Source organism: Streptopelia decaocto (assembly GCF_964273445.1).
Source record: "Streptopelia decaocto genome assembly, chromosome: 3".
Lineage (NCBI taxonomy): Eukaryota > Metazoa > Chordata > Aves > Columbiformes > Columbidae > Streptopelia > Streptopelia decaocto.
Window position 1 is genome coordinate 53,371,212 of NC_138656.1, and position 20,011 is coordinate 53,391,222.

At 45.0% G+C, this 20,011-nt stretch overlaps 1 protein-coding gene across 1 annotated transcript; it reads right to left on the bottom strand.

Moving 5' to 3' along the window:
* Positions 1 to 710: 710 nt before the first annotated feature.
* On the bottom strand, positions 711 to 10,486 carry ZC3H12D (zinc finger CCCH-type containing 12D; the record flags this gene model as incomplete). The annotated part of the gene is made up of 5 exons (XM_082049418.1): positions 711 to 2,510; positions 3,198 to 3,304; positions 4,834 to 5,068; positions 6,034 to 6,173; positions 10,104 to 10,486. 5 exons carry the CDS (start codon positions 10,484 to 10,486, stop codon positions 1,480 to 1,482), a joined length of 1,896 nt encoding a protein of 631 aa, XP_081905544.1. The 3' UTR covers positions 711 to 1,479.
* Positions 10,487 to 20,011: the final 9,525 nt, after the last annotated feature.

Consider the following 20,011-nt stretch of genomic DNA (forward strand, 5'->3'; position numbering starts at 1 on the left):
TTGGAATTCTAAACTGAAGAATTCAGTGGAATAATGCAGTGATTAGCAGCTTTACAGCTTACTGAAAAACAAACATGTCCAAAGAGAACATAGTTTAGATGTTTGTCTTCATAAAACAGCTGTATAATTGCATTATGGGACCACATTTGGTAGTTAAAGGTTAAGCCAACAATTTTTTTTTTTTTCTCCTGTCTTGGTATTACCTCTGTTAATTCAAAAACAACTGTGAACCCTCAGTCCACATCAGGACTTACACTGAAGATGACTTCTCTGATTTACATACATGGAATCATAGAATTGTTTAGGTTGGAAAAGACCTTTAAGATCAAGTCCAGCTGTTACCTGAGCATGCCAAGTTCACCACTAAACCATGTTGCCAAGCACCACCACCACATCTATATGTCCAGGGATGGTGACTCAACCACTTCTCTGGGCAGCCTGTTCCAATGCCTGACAACCCTTCTGGTGAAGAAATATTTTCTAATATCCCATCTGAACCTCTCCTGACACAACTTGAGGCCATTTTCTCTTGTCCTATTGCTTGTTACCAGATCCTCCTTCTGGCAGATGGGTGTCACTTTTGCCAGCTTCCAGTCAACTGGGACCTCCCCAGGTAGCCAGGACTGTTAATAATTGAAAGTGGATTAGTGACCACCCCATCAGCTCCCTCAGAACCGTTGGGTGGATCCCATCCAGTCCCCTAGACTTGTGTGTATCTAAGTGGTGTAGCAGGTTGCCAGCCATTTCCCCTTGGATTATTGGGGCTTCATTCTGCTCCCCATCCCTGTCTTCCAGCTCAGGGGCCTGGGTACTCACAGAACAACTGGTCTTACTATTAAAGATGACTGAGGCAATATTATGTGTGATCCCCGAGAAACGTACCTGCATCTACCTTCAAGTGCTCTGGAGTATCTCCACCAATTCTGCTGGCCATTCTGTGGGTTCAGAGCATTGGTTTATAAACAAACACAAGATGTGTTTTTGAAAGCTAGAAGATAATAATATGTATCCAAAGATGCCTTCTAGCAGAGAGCACAGGTTAGAGAAACAGGCCAAATTACTTTTATGTGCCAGCTTATGAAGTAGTCACAGGGACTCTGGGACCCATGGAGCTCGTGTTTTTTTTATGGTAGTTGAACAGTAGGTTAAGACTATAAAAATGTGTCTAGTGTTTCAAGGCATCAATGAAGATCTACACCATCCTAAAAAAACAGTTTACTGGTGAGGTTCAAATGCTGACAGACCAGTTCCCCTTAGTCCTCCCATTCATTTCCATGGGAGGTGAATGAGATCCCTCTGCAGTGAGCAGGGGCCTTTGTCTTGACCTGATGCCCCATGAAACATAGTTGGTTGATGCTTAGCCTTTGACTCCTGGAACAGCTATAGCCCTTGCCATCAAGCCTTTCAATAGCACTTCATTATGCCTTAGCTTTGTGCCCCAGGATTTGTGCTTGTTGGGAAAAGTTTGATCTGGAGGCTTCACAAGTTTCTGTGTCTTTGAATCAGTAAAGTCAAGCTAGCAATATCCTTGATATCAGGGTACAAAGCCATGATGTGGTTCACCTCACCATAAGGGAAAAGGGAGCACAGCTCCCTGTGGATGTTTGCTTGCTGGACAGAAGGTGGCCTTGCAGCTGGGGTGGGCCAGTAGTCACTGTAAGAGGCATGGGGGTAAGCATGGGCTTTCTGGAAGAAGCCCAGCTTGTTGCTGGAGTCTAACAGAAAGGGCTGCCGAGGGGGCTGGCTGGGGAAGCGCTGCTGCTGCTGCAGCTGATGCTCGCTGTACAAGTGCGGCACGTCAGGGGGATGAGCTGCAGACTGTGGCAAAACATGGTGCTGCATGTCCAGGGCCTGTTTGTGCTGAGCACCAGCAGGGATGTAGCGGCTCCTCTGACCCACCCCGTGCACGGCGCAGCACTCCTGAGGCCAGCTGTGCTCTGGGCACATCCCGCCCTGCACAGGCGGGAGCACTGTTTGCTGGAAAGGGCAGGTGTGGTCCGAGCTATGGGGGTGATGAAATGAGTACGGGTTGTGCCTGAGGTCACTGCAGTGATGAGGACTGTCCATTACCTCTCTGTCTTGAGAGGTACGTATTGACCGATTGTAACTGTAAGTGTCGTCGCTGATGGACAGCGCTGACATCTTCTCCAGGAGTGGCTGGTGTCTCAGCAGCTCTGGTTGCAGCAACTGCTGGTCTGGCCCCAGGCCGCTGCTGGGGCCACCAGCCCAAGTGGCAGACAGCTGCTCAGGACGGCTCCCCTGGGACCACCCTGGGTAGCAGGAAGCCCCTGCGTAGCCGTTGGCTTTTCGCAGCGTCTCTGTGCAGACATCAGGTGGTGCAGGCTCCCCCCCAGTCCTGTACGGTGAGTGGTTACGCTGCTCCTCCTCTTTCCCCGGGTTTAACGGAACCTTTGTTTTGGCCCTGAGCTCATCAGCAACTGAGAGCTGAGCTTGATGTGGTCTCTCTGGGTGGTAAAATTTGCATTTGTTCCCATAGGTGCATTTTTTACCTGAAAGAATCACAAATCAAACAAGAGGTTGTCACTAGCACCAACGTCAATTAACGTACTCATCACTTTTCCCCAACACTGTGCATTTGCACAGGTGGGGTGAGGACAAACAGTGAAGATGGGAAGTGCTATTTTCCAATTCAGTACTTTTGACCCTAGATTTAAATATTGCTGACCTAAATAGCAGGGTGAAGCAGCAGGGAAAGGAAGTGTCTGCTATTTTGAAAGTGTCTGAAATTCGTTCATGTTCCAATTGCTGCACTCAGTGGGCTGGGAGACCTACTGTTACGAAGGGTTGCTTTAAAAAAGACGGTATAGAGGTTTACTTCTGAGAAACCTCCACATTACTGGAAAGCTGGTTTTGGGGGGGAAGAGAATTTGGATGGCTTTTCCCGAGTGCTGTAATGGAAGCCCACCCTGCAGTGTGAAAAGTGTGTGCAGGCTGGTGGGGTCAGTACATCCACGGTGCCTGCTTTGGGTGCTGTGCCCAGGTGAGGATGGAGAAGCCAGAAACTGCTGCTGAGGCTGAAGCCACTTAAGCAAGAGGGGAAAAAAGCACCACCCTGGCCAAAAACTCTACCACACAATGAGGTGTATGGGCAGTACATGGCAACAACGCTTGCCCTTAGCCAAAGGACAGTGCCATGAGGAAGCAAGGGGCAGGAGGAAGCACAGAGAGACACCCACCATAGGGGCAAGGCTGCCATTTTGGTTCAGGAAGCACTGGTTTTTTGCTGAGGAAGTTACTAAGAGTGGGTCCATGCCGGCCTAATGGATCATCAGGAGGCATAAACCTGAAAAAGGAAAAAGTCACAGGGGTAACAAAAATACCTCAAGCTTTTGGAGCTAAAGTGCCATCACAGCTTGTGGCACAAGCTTAGGGAAGAAAATCCTTGTGCTCCTTTTGTAGCCCAGCCTTCAGGCTGCGCTACTAGACAACGTGCCTTCCTGCCTGCCAAGCCAATACTTCAGCTTCATGTAGTTGTTTTTTCCTGATAACTTAAAGCAACTGGGAATACACGGTGGCTTGGTATAGCTCTGGCCAGCTGGCAGCCCCATCCATCACTTCCCTTTTCTCCGAAGCAGCAGCAAACTCTCCTGTGGTCCCAGCCCTGCCATCCTCACCGGCAGCTCCCTTCCACAGCAAGCTCACTTTTCTCTTACTAAATACTTGTAGGAGAATGAGATTTAAAAAGCCAGTGGTTAGTTCAGAGCTACAGCTGATCGTGCATTTGGTGTGATAAACAAGACCAGCCTTCTTTAAGGGTTCAGTGAAGGTTTCCTGCTACAAGGCCCTCAAAAATGCTTCAGATAAAACTGTTTATTCTCCTATGCCAGTGCCTGAATGTGATGTTTCAGGAAGAAAACTGATTAGCATCTCTAGACTGGTTTGCAAATGAATCTGTACAACACCCACCCGTGGAACAAGTCTCTGTCAGATGAAGGGAGTCACAGGCAAGTGGGGAAGGGAATTTGTCCCTCTGCACCCACCCGGGCACCACCAAGAATTTGTTCAGCTGCATAATGGGACTGAAACCTCCAACTTCAGGCTGTGGTTTTTGAGAGGTTCCCAAAGTTATGCAAGGAGGTTCCACTGAAACTATTCAAATGAGCTTCAGAGTAACAGCTAGGCTTTCTGAGGAAAGGGTTCTGAAAAGACCTACGAAATAGGAAGGAAAATATCATATAAATATTTGTAACCCATTAGTAACTGGGGAAGAAGCCTGGTGGTAGCTGGAGATAATGGACTGGAGCTTTGAGAAATACAGTATATTGATGTTCGGCAACTGCATTTCTGTGAACAGCATTACAGGGAAACTGTGCCAAGCAATCACACCCAGTCTTGGTGGTGGGAGAGCCGAGTCTCCATCCTGACCCACCGAGAGTGCCTCCATCTGATGTGGCATCTGTTCTAGAAAGTTACTATTAGAAAAGCTATTAGAAAGGGGGCTGTTCTGCCTTGTAGCAGAATTAAAAATACTGCCAGCTAGTGAGCCTCCTCTCACTGATCTAATTCTGTTATCCTGCTATGAAACAGAAATGAAAGGCTACCAGGCCTTGGGTTAACATTTCAGTTTGGATTGGAAAGAAGCAAAGCGGTCACTAATATTGCCTTTCAAACTGAGAAGTTCATTGAAGAGTGACATGAGGGGTTTAAGACCAAAGCTGAGGGAGCTGGAACTGAAGAAATGAGATAAGAGAAATTGTGGTAAATCCTCTTCAGAAAAAGGATCATGTACTCTGACACTGATGGGTGGTGCTTTAATGCTGGAGCTGATATAATGTTTAAATTAAAGACTGCTTAGCAACAGCTGTCTCTTACCTGTTACTGACAAAAGAGTACATGAGTAGTCGCTGCTCAATAAACCACTTCCACTCAGGGTTTTCATTCTGGAGATCCCGGTAATGGTCATTAGAAACAATTACTCCATCTTTCTCATAAGCAACTTTCACTATGTAGCGATCATCGTAGCAAACTACCCTCTTGCCTTTCACTTTTCGGCATGGGGTGTACACAAGGATCGATTGCTTTTCAAGCTCTTCAAGAATGTGCTGATCTGGTGGGGTGGTTGGCAGAAACATAAGGGGAAAACAAACAAACAAAACCCACAACAAACTATTAATAAAGACCAAGTCTCAATCATATTCTTCAGACAACTTACAGTGGTGTGACTTTCAGATGCACTGATATCGGGTGGTTATTTGGCAAGTGGAGAATTAGGTCTTTTACAAAAGCATCTAATCATAACATTTGAGATACTTTTAAAAATTTTTTAGGTCTTATCCATAGAAGGATATTCCACACCAGAGATACGCTGAACCCCTGTAGTTCCCTTTTATCCCACTAGATGCTAGAAGGCTCATAACCATGAGTGTTAATGGGAGATAAAATGTGCCTGGTAAAATAAACAAAAAACATCTTTGCTGCCCTTGAGGACACTCTGGCTTCTTGTCATTCCTGCTACACAGAAAGGCAGACCCCCAACCGCTGCAGATGCCAAGCTGCTGGCACAAATCTGGCTGATCTATTTCCACACGAACTAAATCTCACCACCCTCCACAGACTTCAGATGGTGCATTTCCTTCTCCTGCAAGAGGAACCGGTGTAGTTCCTGTATTAGAGTAAAAGGCTAGCAGATAACAGTTATGCAGTAGTGAACACTTCAGATACGGCCACCTTTGGATAATATGTGAAATAATATCATCGTCTCCTGACCAGCCTTAAAAGCTCTGCAGACTTGTGAGCTGACAATCTCATTTTCTTTAACTCAGCTGGCAGTAACTTGTGTTTCTAAAGCAGAAGGCTCAAAGCAGTGTAACAAAGCCTTGTATGCAGTTTTATAATAGCTGCTAGCCAGGAGTGTGTGGCAATTAATTAATGACTAATTTAAATGATGGAAACTTGATACACAACTTCCACTGTGTTTATCCTTACAGGGCAAAACCATACTGGACTCTTCATGCCTCCTGTCTCCAAAATGCACCTAAGGGTTGCCAAATTATGGCCAAGACAGTGACCTACCTGAAATTGGACTGTCTTGTCGAGGAGGCTCCTTTCGCCAGAGTGGGACAAAAACCTTGATGTATGTGTGTCCCCTTTCTCGAAACCAATCCACTGCCAGCTGGATCCCCCAGCAGGAGAATACTTCTTTGTTTCCATGACTATAAAAAAAGAAAGGAAGAGGATGGTGAGGAAAAGCTTTCAAGAAGCTAGAGTCCTCTTTAACCGAGCCAGAAATGAAAAGGCAAACCAAACAACTTTTGTGTCATTCATCATTTTCCAAGAAAGCAACCTGGTAGGGTGGCCTGGTTGGACAGACCGAACACCTCCTCCAGTGAAACCGGAAGCTTGTTATCTGAAGCAGTTTGGATGTTTGAAAACTGAGGTATCCTATCTACCATCGGTATGACCTGCCTGTTAGCCAAGCCTTCTGCCTCTATCTGGATGAACTTGGGTCTGTAAAGTACCAGCAAGACCTTAGGCTGTGTCAGGCCCTTCACATGTCTTGTCTGATAATGGTTTGAGGAGTCAGAGTTTCTTCCAGCACAAGCAGAAACCCACAAGGCTCTCCTATGAGAAATAAAATGTGGGCACTTTCTTCTGTGGTAACAGTGACACTAGGGATTGTAACATCTGAAGCTTCTGCAAGTGTGATCACAGGTGATCCTGCTGCTGACCTCTTTTGGGAACAGGAGTGGAACTATGAGGGAAGGAAAACTGTTAGAGGCAGGATGGAAAACATGGAGAACCTAACCCAGGACACCAGGGCTTCACTGGAGATGGCCACAGGCACCTCAGGCCCATCTTTATCTTGCCCTAGTTGGTGGATTTTGTCTTCATTGCAAAGAGAAGTAGGAAAGACCTAGGATGCGTGCTGTAGAGGATGCAGGCGAGGTGGGTTCAGGAGAATTATCAACATGCAGGCAACACAGAGAACACAACTTCAAGAAAAACAATTGGGGTGATATCCTCCCTAAGTTTGTCCCCCCCTTTATTGAAAGTTCTTACTGCTTGTCATTCCCCTATCTAACACTAGTAACAATGTGATGCATGTGTAAAGGGTGGTAATTTAACTACCTCTGCACAAGGAAACAAAAATAAACTCTACACAAAGTCCTAAAAAAAAAAATCCAAATTTTCTACAGAAACCTTATCTTTGTACTTTGAGCTTTCTGGATAATGTCACCACAGTCTCACTCAGGTTTTCATCTCTGCAAAACATCCTTGTAAACGACTCTCTCAGTTACTATACCTGCCTGCAGTGATGGACCAGTCAAGGATGATGCCACCATCTTAAAAGGCTCTCTCCCTACCATCCCCCAGGAATTCAAATCTAGGTTTTGTCTACATCAGCCTCGTAATCAAAGCTCCATCTTGCACCTAATAAAAGTTTCAGTCCTGAAATGGTGACTACAAATGAAAAATAGAGCAGTTTGAAGGAAGAAACCCAGCTGTTTATTAATAGCTACACAGGCAATAGGCAGTCTTTGAAAAAGAAACAAACAAACCAACCAAAACAAAACAAAAAACACCCCCCAATAATGAATGGTCTGAAGTGCTCAGTGCATCTAATCTCCATTCTAGAGTAACTGTTCAGTTTTAAAGGACAGGGCAAACAATGATAGGACAAGGGGTAATGGGATCAAGCTGGAACACAAGAGGTTCCACTTAAATTTGAGAAGAAACTTCTTCTCAGTGAGGGTGACAGAGCACTGGAACAGGCTGCCCAGGGAGGTTGTGGAGTCTCCTTCTCTGGAGACATTCAAAACCCGCCTGGACATGTTCCTGTGTGACCTCACCTAGGCGTTCCTGCTCCAGCAGGGGGATTGGACTAGATGATCTTTTGAGGTCCCTTCCAATCCCAAACATACTGTGATACTGTGTGACCTACCCGGGGTAGGTATAAAGTCACCTGGATGGACAGGTGAATTGGAAGTGCAGGTGACTTTTTCATATAACTGGATCTAAAAGGAAGCCTAGGTACATCTTTAATACCACAACTCAAACAAAGTTCAACAACAGCCTGCTTTAACATTGACTACTCATGTACACAACCTTGTCAGCTTTAGGAAAGTAATTCTTGATGTAGCCCCGGCACAGAAGGTAAAGCACTGAAGCACAAGCAATTCGGCCAAAAGGACAAGCAGAATGAGCAAGAAGAGGCAGCTGGAATTGTTTCTTAGCGTTATCACTTAATCCAGTTGCTGCTACATTGCTACAGCCCAATCTGGGGAACATGCACCTAAAATAGCATGTACATGCATGGTGTGCTGCAGTGTCAACATTACTGAACACCAATGTCTGTCATGCAATGGAGCAGGACTTTAAAACCTTACCTTCTCCCTGCATGTCTTGGACTCATATTTTGGAAATTATTATACAAAAATATATAAATTTCACAGGCTAGAAGCACATGTTGTTTCTTGAAAACCCATTTAGGTGGGCATGTGGTCTAGGAAAGCAATATGACATGGTAGCTCAAGCTATATGCTGCACATACCTTTAATGACATTTGCTTTAAATAAGCTCTGTCTAGCAAGCTCCCGTGCATGGGCTGGCACAGTGGGATGATCTTGAAGCTCTCCCAGAGTACTCCAGTCTCAAAACATGCATTATCTCATTAGCCACCAACCTACTCTGGGCCTCCTGCTCGGTGGCAAGGGTGCATCTTCTGCCATCTTAGAAACAATGTTGTTCTCTGCCTGTCCACCCCTACCTGCTCTAAAAAAAGCCCTGGTAAATTGGCGAGGACAAGGTTGTGCCAGGAGAAAGAAGCACATTGCCAGTCAGGGTGAGTATCACCCCTAACGCAATGAAAGGGCAGATGCTCAGCTCAGCTGCTCTGTCTGAATGGATGTTTATTTATTTTGCAGAGAGGCAAGAAGGACATCCTAAGGAGGGTCTTGGGTGACAATGTAAATGGGGACAGAAGATCCTAACATCTGGGTATCGAGCTCATGGCCCAGCCAAGGCTGACCAATTTTGCATTGTTGTCTATTTCTCACTGCGCTGACCAAGGAACCCTCATTTTCAGATGGGATTTCTCCCTTCATCCAGAAGATGGCATAATTTGCTTAGTCTCCAGTTGCTCTGGGTGGGTGTGCTTGTCCCCTTTGCCCTCCAGCCAGAGGGGATGTGCTTTCATCTCACCTCACACCAAAGCCAAGGGAAGAAGGAAGGCCTCCTCTGCCCTGTCCCAACCTGCAAGGACGGGCTTGGCCATGCTGAGGAGGAAGAGGAGTGAACAGGGAAAAACGGTGAATCACCAGAGTGTCCTGGGCTCTCGACTGCTGGGGCCTCTGGCTGTTCGTGTTGCTCAGGTAAACAGAGACCAAGCCACAACTGTCCTTGGACTTCCCATCTACGTGGATGCGCCAGGTTCCCCACCAGCAAGAGTGGTTTCACAGTGTAATGGCACTGCTTAGGAAATGTAATAGGCCAGAATGGGTTGCTGTGACATTTTCCAGAAGCAGAATTAATTAAGGAGGAAAAGAGACTATTCAGTACAAGTCAACTATAAATTCCCTGATACTTCCATAAAAAATGAAGCCAAACTGAAAACTGACAAAAATATGCAATCTGGGAACATTGTTGGGGCTTACTTGCAAATCCAAACAGCGCAGCTGTGATGTTGTTAGGAACCACAGCCACCCATTTTTATTTTCCCCCTCCTCCTTAGGCTAGTTGGGCTGTTCTGTCTATCTGGTCATCAGTCTTTCCTGGAAATATGTCAGCATACAGATAGGTACCCATTTGAAAAGGCTCGTAAAGATGAACAGCGAGCAGAAAGAGAGAGCGAGCTGTGGGATCACGCTGCCGTACGCAGCAGTGAGCTCGCTGGTGGCTTGTGGAAAGCCAACGTGCCGAGCAAGCCGGTGATCGCACTGAGCGTGCGCATTTATGAGCATAGATACAGCAGGTCCCTAGAAGCTGTGCCTCAGCCAAAGAACGGGAATAAGGGGTCGTTCATACTTTATACATCAAATACACCAAAGCACCTCTCACCTGAATAAAAACATATTTCAGAACACCAGCTGTAAAACTCAAAATCTTTAGAGAAAGATATATCCCTTTGAGGAAACAGAGCTTACCTCATTGCAACATTGCTGCCATCGATCACAATGGGTCTCAAATGATCGGAAGAATCACCTTCATCTTCCCCAAGCCATTTCAATCCTGGTGAAGTGCTACAGGAGCCACGGGCAACAAGTTTTAGCGGGGAAGGCTGAGCCTGGCTCTCCAGAGCTTGAGGTTTGCTCCCCATCCGAATCAGCTCTTTCAGCACATCGTCCTCCAGGGCCTCTTGGCCCAGGTTCTCCAACACTTTGCAAATGTCCTGCTTGCCATAGCCCAGCTTGCAGAAAAAATCCAGCTTGCTCTGATGCACTTCCACCCCTGCTGTAGGAACTTTTCTGGGGCGTGGAAGCACTGGCTTGCTAGAAAGTGAACTGGCCAGTGCCATCTTAGCAGGCATTTAGGTTCCTTTAAACCTGGTGCTCCTGTCTTCCCAGCCTCATCCAACAGGCATCAGCTTTAGGTGAGGGAAAGATTAGAAACAACAAAATTCAAGCATTAAAGAAGAACGTGCAATCTCAGTTATTTGCCTAGCACACAGCAAAGAGACTGTCTGATCAGCTGTCTTCTCTCTGAAGAGACCATCCAGTCTTCTCTCAGCGTTAAAGCATTTTTCTGGTCCGCTCTTATTTATAAAAGCACTGGAGTGTCCCGTGCAGTGTTTGTCACTGTCCAGGCATTATGTCAGACAAGTGTCATCCTGCTTCATGAGCTATGCAACCCTGCCCGTACACAGAAACACTGTATGCGTTAAGTTTGTTCTTCAAACTTATCTCACAGGAAATGATATAAATGACAGTGTAACCGGGGATTTTCAATTTGCTCAGTGTGGTTTGTGAGCCACAGATAAAAATCTGTCAAATATTGTTGGATGAGCTCAGATGCCATAGCAACTTAACAAGTGTAGAAAATTTCATTGAGTGATTTAAGGAAAAATGTCATTCGCAAAGTAGATGGGAACTCTGAACTTTTTTTATAGTTTTGCCTTTCTTAATATGTGTCCACATGTATATTCACAGACATACACCTTATAAAATTCTGTCACTCATCTGTTCCATTGATGCCTGACTTACTCTTTTCCTGTTATTTGCTATTTCAGTGGGGGCTTTTACATTCAAAGAAGCAGCTTGTTTTTTGAAAGTGCTCAGGGCAGTGGTTGGAAATCAGGCAATCTGAAAAGTGGTTTCAATTTCACTTATATTTATTGTCAAGAGAAACTGATAATTCATAAATGAGTATGCAGAAGTAGCGGAAAAGTTACTTTAAACTTCTCCAGAAAAGCACTATTTACATTTCTGGTCCACACAGTAAATGATAGTGATGGGCAGCATACACAGGCGTACCCAGAGCTGCTCCAGCCCACCAGCTGTGACAAGGGCAGGACAGACACAGTCACTACTCATCCTTCAAGCCAAACATCTTCAGTCACTGTTGGTGTGCTTGCACCAAAGCTTCTCTCACCACATCTCTGCAATTATTGGTACTACCTGCATAAAAGCTGGGAGTGATTCATCTGCCCACGTGTAGGACGTAAGGGCGGCCTCTTCCCTCCACTAACCGTGGTCAGCAAATGACGCAGAATTAACTGACCAAGTAACTTCCTTCATGACGAGCCCAGAGCCATAACCACATCGCACCCACTGGCTCCCCTTCTCGGCCCTGCCCAGTGCTGGCCTGCTCCAGCAGCTCAGAAGCCAAAACCATCTGGAGGAAAGCAGGACGGACTGGAGACAGGAGAGGAACGAGTGCAGCTTCTCCCCAAGACATTAAGGACTCCCTGGGCTATGGCGAAGAAATCCATGTTGGGTTCAGTTAATTTAAGACTGATTAGTTCAGCAGGAAAACATGATAATCAGTTAATAACCCCACCTCATGCAGCTTTGATATTTACTGCTCTATGTAGCCTTATACCTTTCAGGTATTCTTCTGTGGAAGAAATCTGGCACTCTCTTAAAAGTGACAAATAGCATCAGTAGCATAAAAAACACCGTAAGTATGTCATATACATAAGGGGAAAGCAGTTGTCATGTGCATTTTCCCAGCTAAACCAAAACATTGCTTATTTTAGCCGGTGGACATGACTGTTTTTCCTCACAGTGCAATCCACACGTTCAACAGTTTTTACATCTAATCCTTGTTTTTAATTCATGGATTGAAGACAAAAAGGAATTTGCCTGCTTTTTCATTACTGAAATGATTTCTCATCTTTGAAATAGCTACCCTCTGAACTGAAATCCAGTAATGTACCTTCATACTCAAATACAGCTGAATCTGTCAGAGCCGGGCTGGAGCAAACCCTGCTTCCAGGTATGTGGTCAGTGGTTCCAAACTCTTAACATATACTACTTGATTTTTTTTTTTATGTCTAGGTTGTTTCAATAAATTATTGTAAATGAAAAACTTCCATTGCTATCAGTCCTCAGGTTGAAAATAAAATATTGAACACGTATTTTAATAGCCATCACTATTATTTTTTAAAATGGTACTTCTATCTACTCTGACGCTTTTTAAAAAATAGGTATATCAGATCATTTTTTCACATTAGCATCACATTGTGTTGTGCGTATGTTTCTCCTGGATTTCATCAGAAAGTAGGCTCAATTGAATCCAGAATTTTAGCAGGCAGCTTTCCAGCTGCAGAGGGTGCAGAGGCCACATCCGTCTTACGGCACAGACCTCGCAGCCCCCGCCAGCAGCAGCACAGGTGAGCACAAGCTGGATGAAGGCTGCTCACCACATCACCTTCATGGCTCCATCCCAGGAAGCCCCGAGCCTGTGGCAGCATCTGCACCCTTGGCACCCTGGCACACAGCGGCAGCGTTTTGCAAAGCCTGATCCTTTTGTACACCCTTCGGCTCAGTGAGCTGGGGCAACGCGTGGGAGACACTGAGCTCTGGGTTGCTGCCAGGGGTTGATATGATGTAGTATCAGCCATCACCAGAAACATGGTAGTTCTGCAAAGTTAACCACTGGGTTTCTGCTGTAGTTTGGACAAACATTAAAAAGTAGTAATATGGTGACTGCAGCGTTTTCACTACAGATAGGAAAGTTTGAAACCCTGAGATAAAAGCCTTGGTCACAGTCAACACTGAGGTCACCCTTCTAAAGAGAGAATTAAAGGATAATACAATCACTAGCTTACACATTAGTAAACAGTCAGTAGCGCGCCCAAGTCCAACAGGTCACTTGCATGCTTATAACCAGCACAAAAACATATGACAAGAGGATAAATTGTGCATCACAGAGTTCAGCTTTTGCTATCACAGGTTGTGAAATCCCACTTATAAACTTTATGACCTTTGTTTTCAAACTACTTAGATTTCCTCCTGCCGCTTTCCCCCCTCACCTCAGGAGACACAACTGGGAAGTTGCTCTTTTTTTCCCTCCACTGAGACCCAAAATCTTCTCATTTCCTGGTTAAATTTATCCACAGGTGGTTGTGTGCCCATCCTATGTTCTAGCTTAAAAAGTACCTCTCCCTGTTGGCAGTGTTGTGCCCCCTCTTGCATACACACATGCACACACAGAGCAGGACCCGCTTCAGTGACATTTCCAAAATTCTATTTTAATCTTAACAATTTAGCTGTTTAAAAAATTACCTTTGACTAAAAAATTGAGAGACCTGTTAAGGTCTTTTATCTTTTGACAGATTTGGAAAATTAGAAAATAATATTTTGAGATTTTTGTAGAAATTTTTTAAAAAATATTGGCTGTTATATTATAATTCTTCAGCTTGAACAGCTTTGAAGAATGGATTTTGCCTAGTCCTTCTGCCAGATATCTGCTTCACTTGCAAACAGCCAGAGCAGGACCAGGTTCGCCGCAGGGGTGTGTTTGAGCAGCACCACCAGCTGCCTCAGGCCACAGAACCAAATAAGGACCAGCTTGACTCAGAAGGAGCTGAGGCTCCTCAAAGCCTCCACCAAAGCCCCATCCTGCCCAAGCAGGCACAGAGAGGTCACAGCCCCAGCTGGACCTGGCATTGGTCAAGGCAGAGAAGATTCGGGTCTTCTCTAAACTAGGCGTGCACACTGAGGAACACCAGGAATGCAGCAACAGCTCCCTGCCATGTCTGTGTTCCCCCTTACACCTTTGGTCTGGGCCACCTCTTCTTCCTCCTCTGCCCCTGAGAATCCCACCACAAACCACCTCAGCCTGCCAGCCCATTTGATCCCTTCCATGAGCTGTTCCTCTGAAAGAAAACGGGCTGCTCTGTATTCGGAAAAATAAGAATTTTTACCTTTGCAAATTAGACATGCACATAAACTCTTAATAACAAGACTAGTCATTTGTTGTCTTTATGACTAGAAAGAGATTTGCCTTTTTCTTCCCCGCCTTTCCTGTTGCATTTGTTAAAACCAGCAGAGACAATCACCCCAGAGAGTGAGCCGTGCCCAGAAGTAGCCCCCCGGCTCTGCAACTTACCTGACCGCTGCAATTTCTGTGCCCCAGCAACACCGTCGCACCATTCATGAGCCAGAAGCTGGAATCAGAGCAGTACCAGGCTCACAAGGAAGTCGTCAGCCTGTACTTAGAGGCTTTATGGCAAGGCTGATGTCAACTGAGAGCAAACAAGTGCAGTGAGCAGGTTAGAGCTCACTCTATAGGAAGGTTTTACTTCCTCATTTGGCTGGTTGAGCTCTCATTTAACTCTATAGGTTTATAAACTTTCACTTCAATTTTTCAAAAGGAAAAAAAAAAAAAAAAAGAAAAAATAAGTTCACAACACATCTCCGTTCTGAGTCACAGGCAAAGATTAGTCAAACCCACTCTGTCAGGGATCCGCAACACTGGGCTATAAGAAAATGGCATATGAATTCTGGGGCGAGTGAAAAGTTTTCCACTGGGGATGCTTTACCAAGTTATTTCAGCCTCATTCCCCCTGTGTCTGGCACAGTTCTGACCTTCAGGAACACATGGAAAAAATATTTTTAAAAGATCAACATTTTGCTTAGCACTTGATATTGCAAAGCCTCATTCAAACAACTCCACATCTGAGGGAACCTGCTCTGAGAGGCCATAGTAAAATATCAAAAGCCAAACCAAACCCCCTAACCTACTGATGCCTCAACTGAAAGACTTCAGAGACACACAGTCCTTTCCCAGCAAGGACCGACAGACGCCTCCCCACAGAAACCTGAGGTTTTCCTCTGCTTGTGCCTTACCTTGCTGCAAACAAACATATGCCCCAGTTCCACTTTTAGGCAGCAGGAAGGTTTGGAGACTTGAGGTGGGGTTAACCTCTGGAACAGCTCTGCAGGCACAGTGCCCACTGCCCAGGGTCCATGGATGTGGGGGTACCCTGCTGGGGCAGGAGAGCACCTCTGCCACTGTCTCAAGGTGACAGAACACAGCAGGGCTGCCCTTTCCCGGCCAGAAATTCCCCATGACTTGCATACCTTGTGGGAGGAAGCAGGGTGGACAAACCCTTTGTGGTGGCACCCTGTTTAATCCAAAGCATGGCTACTGCTAAGCAAGCCTCGCCACTGCTTGCCAGCCAGTGCCAGTGGGACGGTTGTGCCTTTGCTTTGTGCCCAGGCTCCCAGGAACCCTTTGCGGCCCAGCCAGCCCTGCTGCTCTAGAGCGGTGCCCAGGCAGTCACGGGATGGAAGGACAGCGTATCGCCTCAGCTGTCTTGCCTCTGGCAAAGAACTTCCTCAAATCCACAAAGATCTGGATGGGCAGGTTAGTGGCTGCAGAAATAGGAAAGTGTCCCCTAAGGTCACAGCTAAAGAAACGTGTTAACTTTCCGCTGCCCTGAACAGCTATACGAGAACATCCAGAGCCTTTGACTCCATGTCCCTGGAGAAGAAGGATCCTCTTCGCTCCATTTGAGCTTGCAGAATGCCACATGCCTCATCACAAGACCACCGCAGAGTAGTATTATTGGAAAGGAAACAGAAAGTTGCTGTGTTATTTATAATGCAAGGAAGAAACAGAGCAGAGCACACCACATTGCATAGTATCGTTTTAACTCCTACTTCTTAGTAAAACCTTTTCTTTTTTTAACTACATAAATAAGAAAGAAAAAAAAAAAACAAAAACCAGAGCTTATATAAAGAAATGAGAAGAAAATCAGGTAAGAGAATTTTGCACTCTTCTTTCATTTGTAATGAAATGACTAAACCCATCTACTGTAAAAAGCCATGAACAGAAGACTTCAACGTTATTCAAATCATAGTCAGCCAGGAAGACCCTTACCCAATTCCTAAAATCTGTTACGGGCCTTTACTTAGGCGAGACTAGTTGAGAGACAGAAGACCATGCGAAAGAAAGGATCATATTTAATTCTTCAGATGGGCTCAAACCCCTTTGCTCACCAGCACAGATAAGCATTTGAGTGCCCAAGGCTGTGGTTTCACAGACATTTCCTTTCTCTGCTGTGCTCCTTTGCGCTGACAAGCATGCTGTGTTTTCCCAGTGCAAAGATTTACTGCTTCTCAATGGTATTGTCATGTTCAAGAGGGAAAGGGCTGCAGTGGGGGAAGACGCCCAGAGAGGAAGATGCCGCCACTAATGGATGTTCCTATGCTGAGCTGAAGACTGAGGTTTTACTGGTTTGTGAAACAGCTAGATCGTCACCAGAAAGGATCATTACCAACCTCAAAGCAAGACAGCCTTGTCATGGAGCTCCTGGAGGCTACAGAGAGGGCCAAGCATGGCTTTCAAGGAGGCTCCCTGTGCAAAACCACTTTCCTGATGGTGTCAGACTTTCATATGGAAAAACATTCTCTTGAAACTGGTAGTGTGGAACACCGCAGGTGTTTTGGTCAACACACCCCGGTGAGCTATTTGCTTTGCTAAAGGAAACAGTCATTTATTGCATCAGCACCACAGAAAGGCGTTATTACCGTCTTCCTCATCTGAAAACCTTCACCTGCTGGGAAAATCAAACAAGCGTAGGTGGCCATAGTATGACAGTGAAAATTCTTTAGCCCCTAACCAGGAGAAAACAGGATAAAGCAAATGCTTAATCAAATTCAGGTCTGTTACCAGGAATATTTTAAATACTACCTGGAACTAATACATTCCCCATCCTGCCTCGAGCAAGAATATCTCCCTACTGTCTTCTACCAGGCTTGGGTCAGATCCTCAAGCCATACGCCCTCAATTCAGTCTCCTGGTTCACTAAGAACAAGTCACCATTACACAGTTAAGAGCTATGCTCCCAGTTTTAAATATTATTTTTACACACTATTAGGAAAAGTCTAGACGTTTTCTGCCAGTGACATTCTCTCCCTGTTGGAGACACTGGAAATTTTGACTTGAGGACAGGTGTTCACCCTAAAAAATCACTAACTTAAAGAGGTCCTGCTGGAGCGTTAGATGAGTTATTGATGGGCAATCCTATATTCAGGCTGGTAAGGAGTCAGTACATTTAGAAGAGGTATGTTTTACAGGCTTACGTAAATGACCACCTTTCTTCCCTCCCCAAATCTATGCCACAGTAGTGAGCACTTTATGACCACAGAACATGGAGAAGGGAGAAGAACTGATTTCACTGGTACAGCCAACGGTAACTTCTTTTACTTCTTGGAAAATTACAATCCCGACTTAAGATCTGATGTAGCAGGATCACAACTTGGTTTTGTCTAAGAGATCTGTTTTTCCTCTGCCTTTTATATAAAAAGGTACTGCTATTACTCAAGTGTTTTCCACTGGGCTTATAATAAAAAGTACCTTTTACAATCAGAAAGTCCCAAACAAGTTTCAAGTTGAAAAGTTTAATGCTGTTCAGCTTAAGATTTCAGAAAGCTCTTGGAACCACCTTTCAGCTTCAATGATCTGTTGTATGCTTGGAAGACCTAAACCTTAGTAAGGTTTTCTGCTGCCTTTTAACACAGCTACTGCATTTAACCACAGTGTTACTGGTTTGCTCACTGAGAAAAAGCATATTACGGCAATAACCAGAACAAGAGTTTTACACAAAACTACTACTTTGTAGTAAGTAGTTACATAATTCTCAGTGTAATTTAACATTTTTCAAATTGCTTATACTATCCTTACGTATGAAACATGTGACTGATACAATAGGATTGACATTATCTGTGCTCCAGGAAGCTTACGAGCAAAACCTGTAATCCTGTTGTCAATAACATACAAGATTTATGTGAAAAAAATCAGGCTATAGGAGGGTGAGGTGGACAAAGGTAAGAGCAGCAATGGATTCTGAAATGCTTCTGAACTTCTTGAAAATTTTAAATGTAACTTCTTAAATGCATGCACAATTAAAAATGCTTGTGCAAATAACTAGTGGGGGGGTGCTTTGTTTTGTTTGGGTGGGGTTTGTGGTTGGTTGGGTTGTTTTGTTGTTTTTTTTTTTTGTTGTTGTTGATTGGGTTTTGTTTGGTTTTGTTTGTTTGTGTTTTTTTTACAAGTGGTAGGAAGCAGGTACAACTTTACCTACTGAGAGTAAAGATTCTTGGCAGCCCAGAACCAGGGACACACTGTCCCATCCATGCCTGGGACTACATAGAACAAATCTTGCAGCACACATCCCCAAGGAAGAGCAAACGCACCAAGGCATTATGCCCAAACAGGATTTTGACAAAGAAGACTTACATGTTGCCAGCTTCCTAACCCATCCACAGCACAACCCAGGGTTATGTTTCATAAACACACTCATGATCTTTGAGAAAAGCAAAACAGGAAGCCATCAGCAAGGCCGACAGCCACCAGGCAGAGCACACACCAGGATGAATGTAGGCTTATCACGAATGTTTTTGGGAAACCACTTACCACGTCACACATGCTAGAACACCAACTGCTTGTATACAATCCTTCTGCTACTTCTACCGACTTGCGTGAAGTCCATGGGACTGACACAAGGACTCTGTTGCAAGGCCCCAGCCTCTCTCGCTGTCGGTGCTGTAAGACCAGACCCCATTCATAACAAGGTTTTCGTCAAGTCCACCTCAAGCCTAGGGAGAGCTAGACAACTAAAGGAACTGCAATGCATGACTACAAAATAGGTCTCTGACTTCCTCTTATCCACAGACTACAGCAGTATACAGAGCCTTCATCATATTTTTAAGTTCTTACAGAGAAGGGAATCCAACAGAAAACTACTATAAGCAGCTGATTTTTAAGCTTCTAATCTCTGAACAGTGGACCTAAAGTATGAAGAGCTCCCCTTCAAACAGGCCTCAGGCTAAGTCGATGCAAAGACACTGATGTTTCCACTGTGACACATTCAGTGTTATTCTCAACATTATAGAGGAAGGTGGGGTTTTTTGTTCTGTTTTGTTTTTTAACTACCACAAGCACCAAAGGTCAATACTGAAACCACGGCTGGAGATAGCATTGACGAAAAGGAAACGTGGACAGGGAAGTGCGAACTCTCGTTAGAACAAAACAAGCCAGCTCCTCAACTCCCAGATAACAAAAAGTCCTGTCCGCTCCAGCACCTCTGGCAGGACAGGAATGGCAGGAAACATTTGTGGTTTCAGCTGACCACACAGCTCATTCGTACCATTTCCAGGAGAACCACATGTACACAGCCATAACTTCCGATGACCGTAGCAGTAAATCCCGTCTAACTCGGAGTGCTCCGCACTTCATGCACACCCCAGGTGAACTGTGATCCCTCTGCAGTGCTGGCATAGCCCAGAAATTCAGTATTATTTAGCAGTACCTGAAATTAAGTACCTGCCTTCAAATAGGGAGCTTTTATGCTGTCACCCCATTTTTGAACATCCAAATTTGAAAGTTTTAGCTTGAAAATATAAACAGGTAATTTCATCCATCTGAAGATACTGGATACATTTTAAAAAGCTCTAGGGCATTCTGAAAATCAGAGACCTGAAGCCTTTTGGATGTAATTGATTTTTAACCCTTTATTCTTCACAGAAAAATTCTTCATGGAAGGGGTTGCCAGGCATTGGAACAGGCTGCTCGGGGAAGTGGTGGAGTCACCATCCCTGGA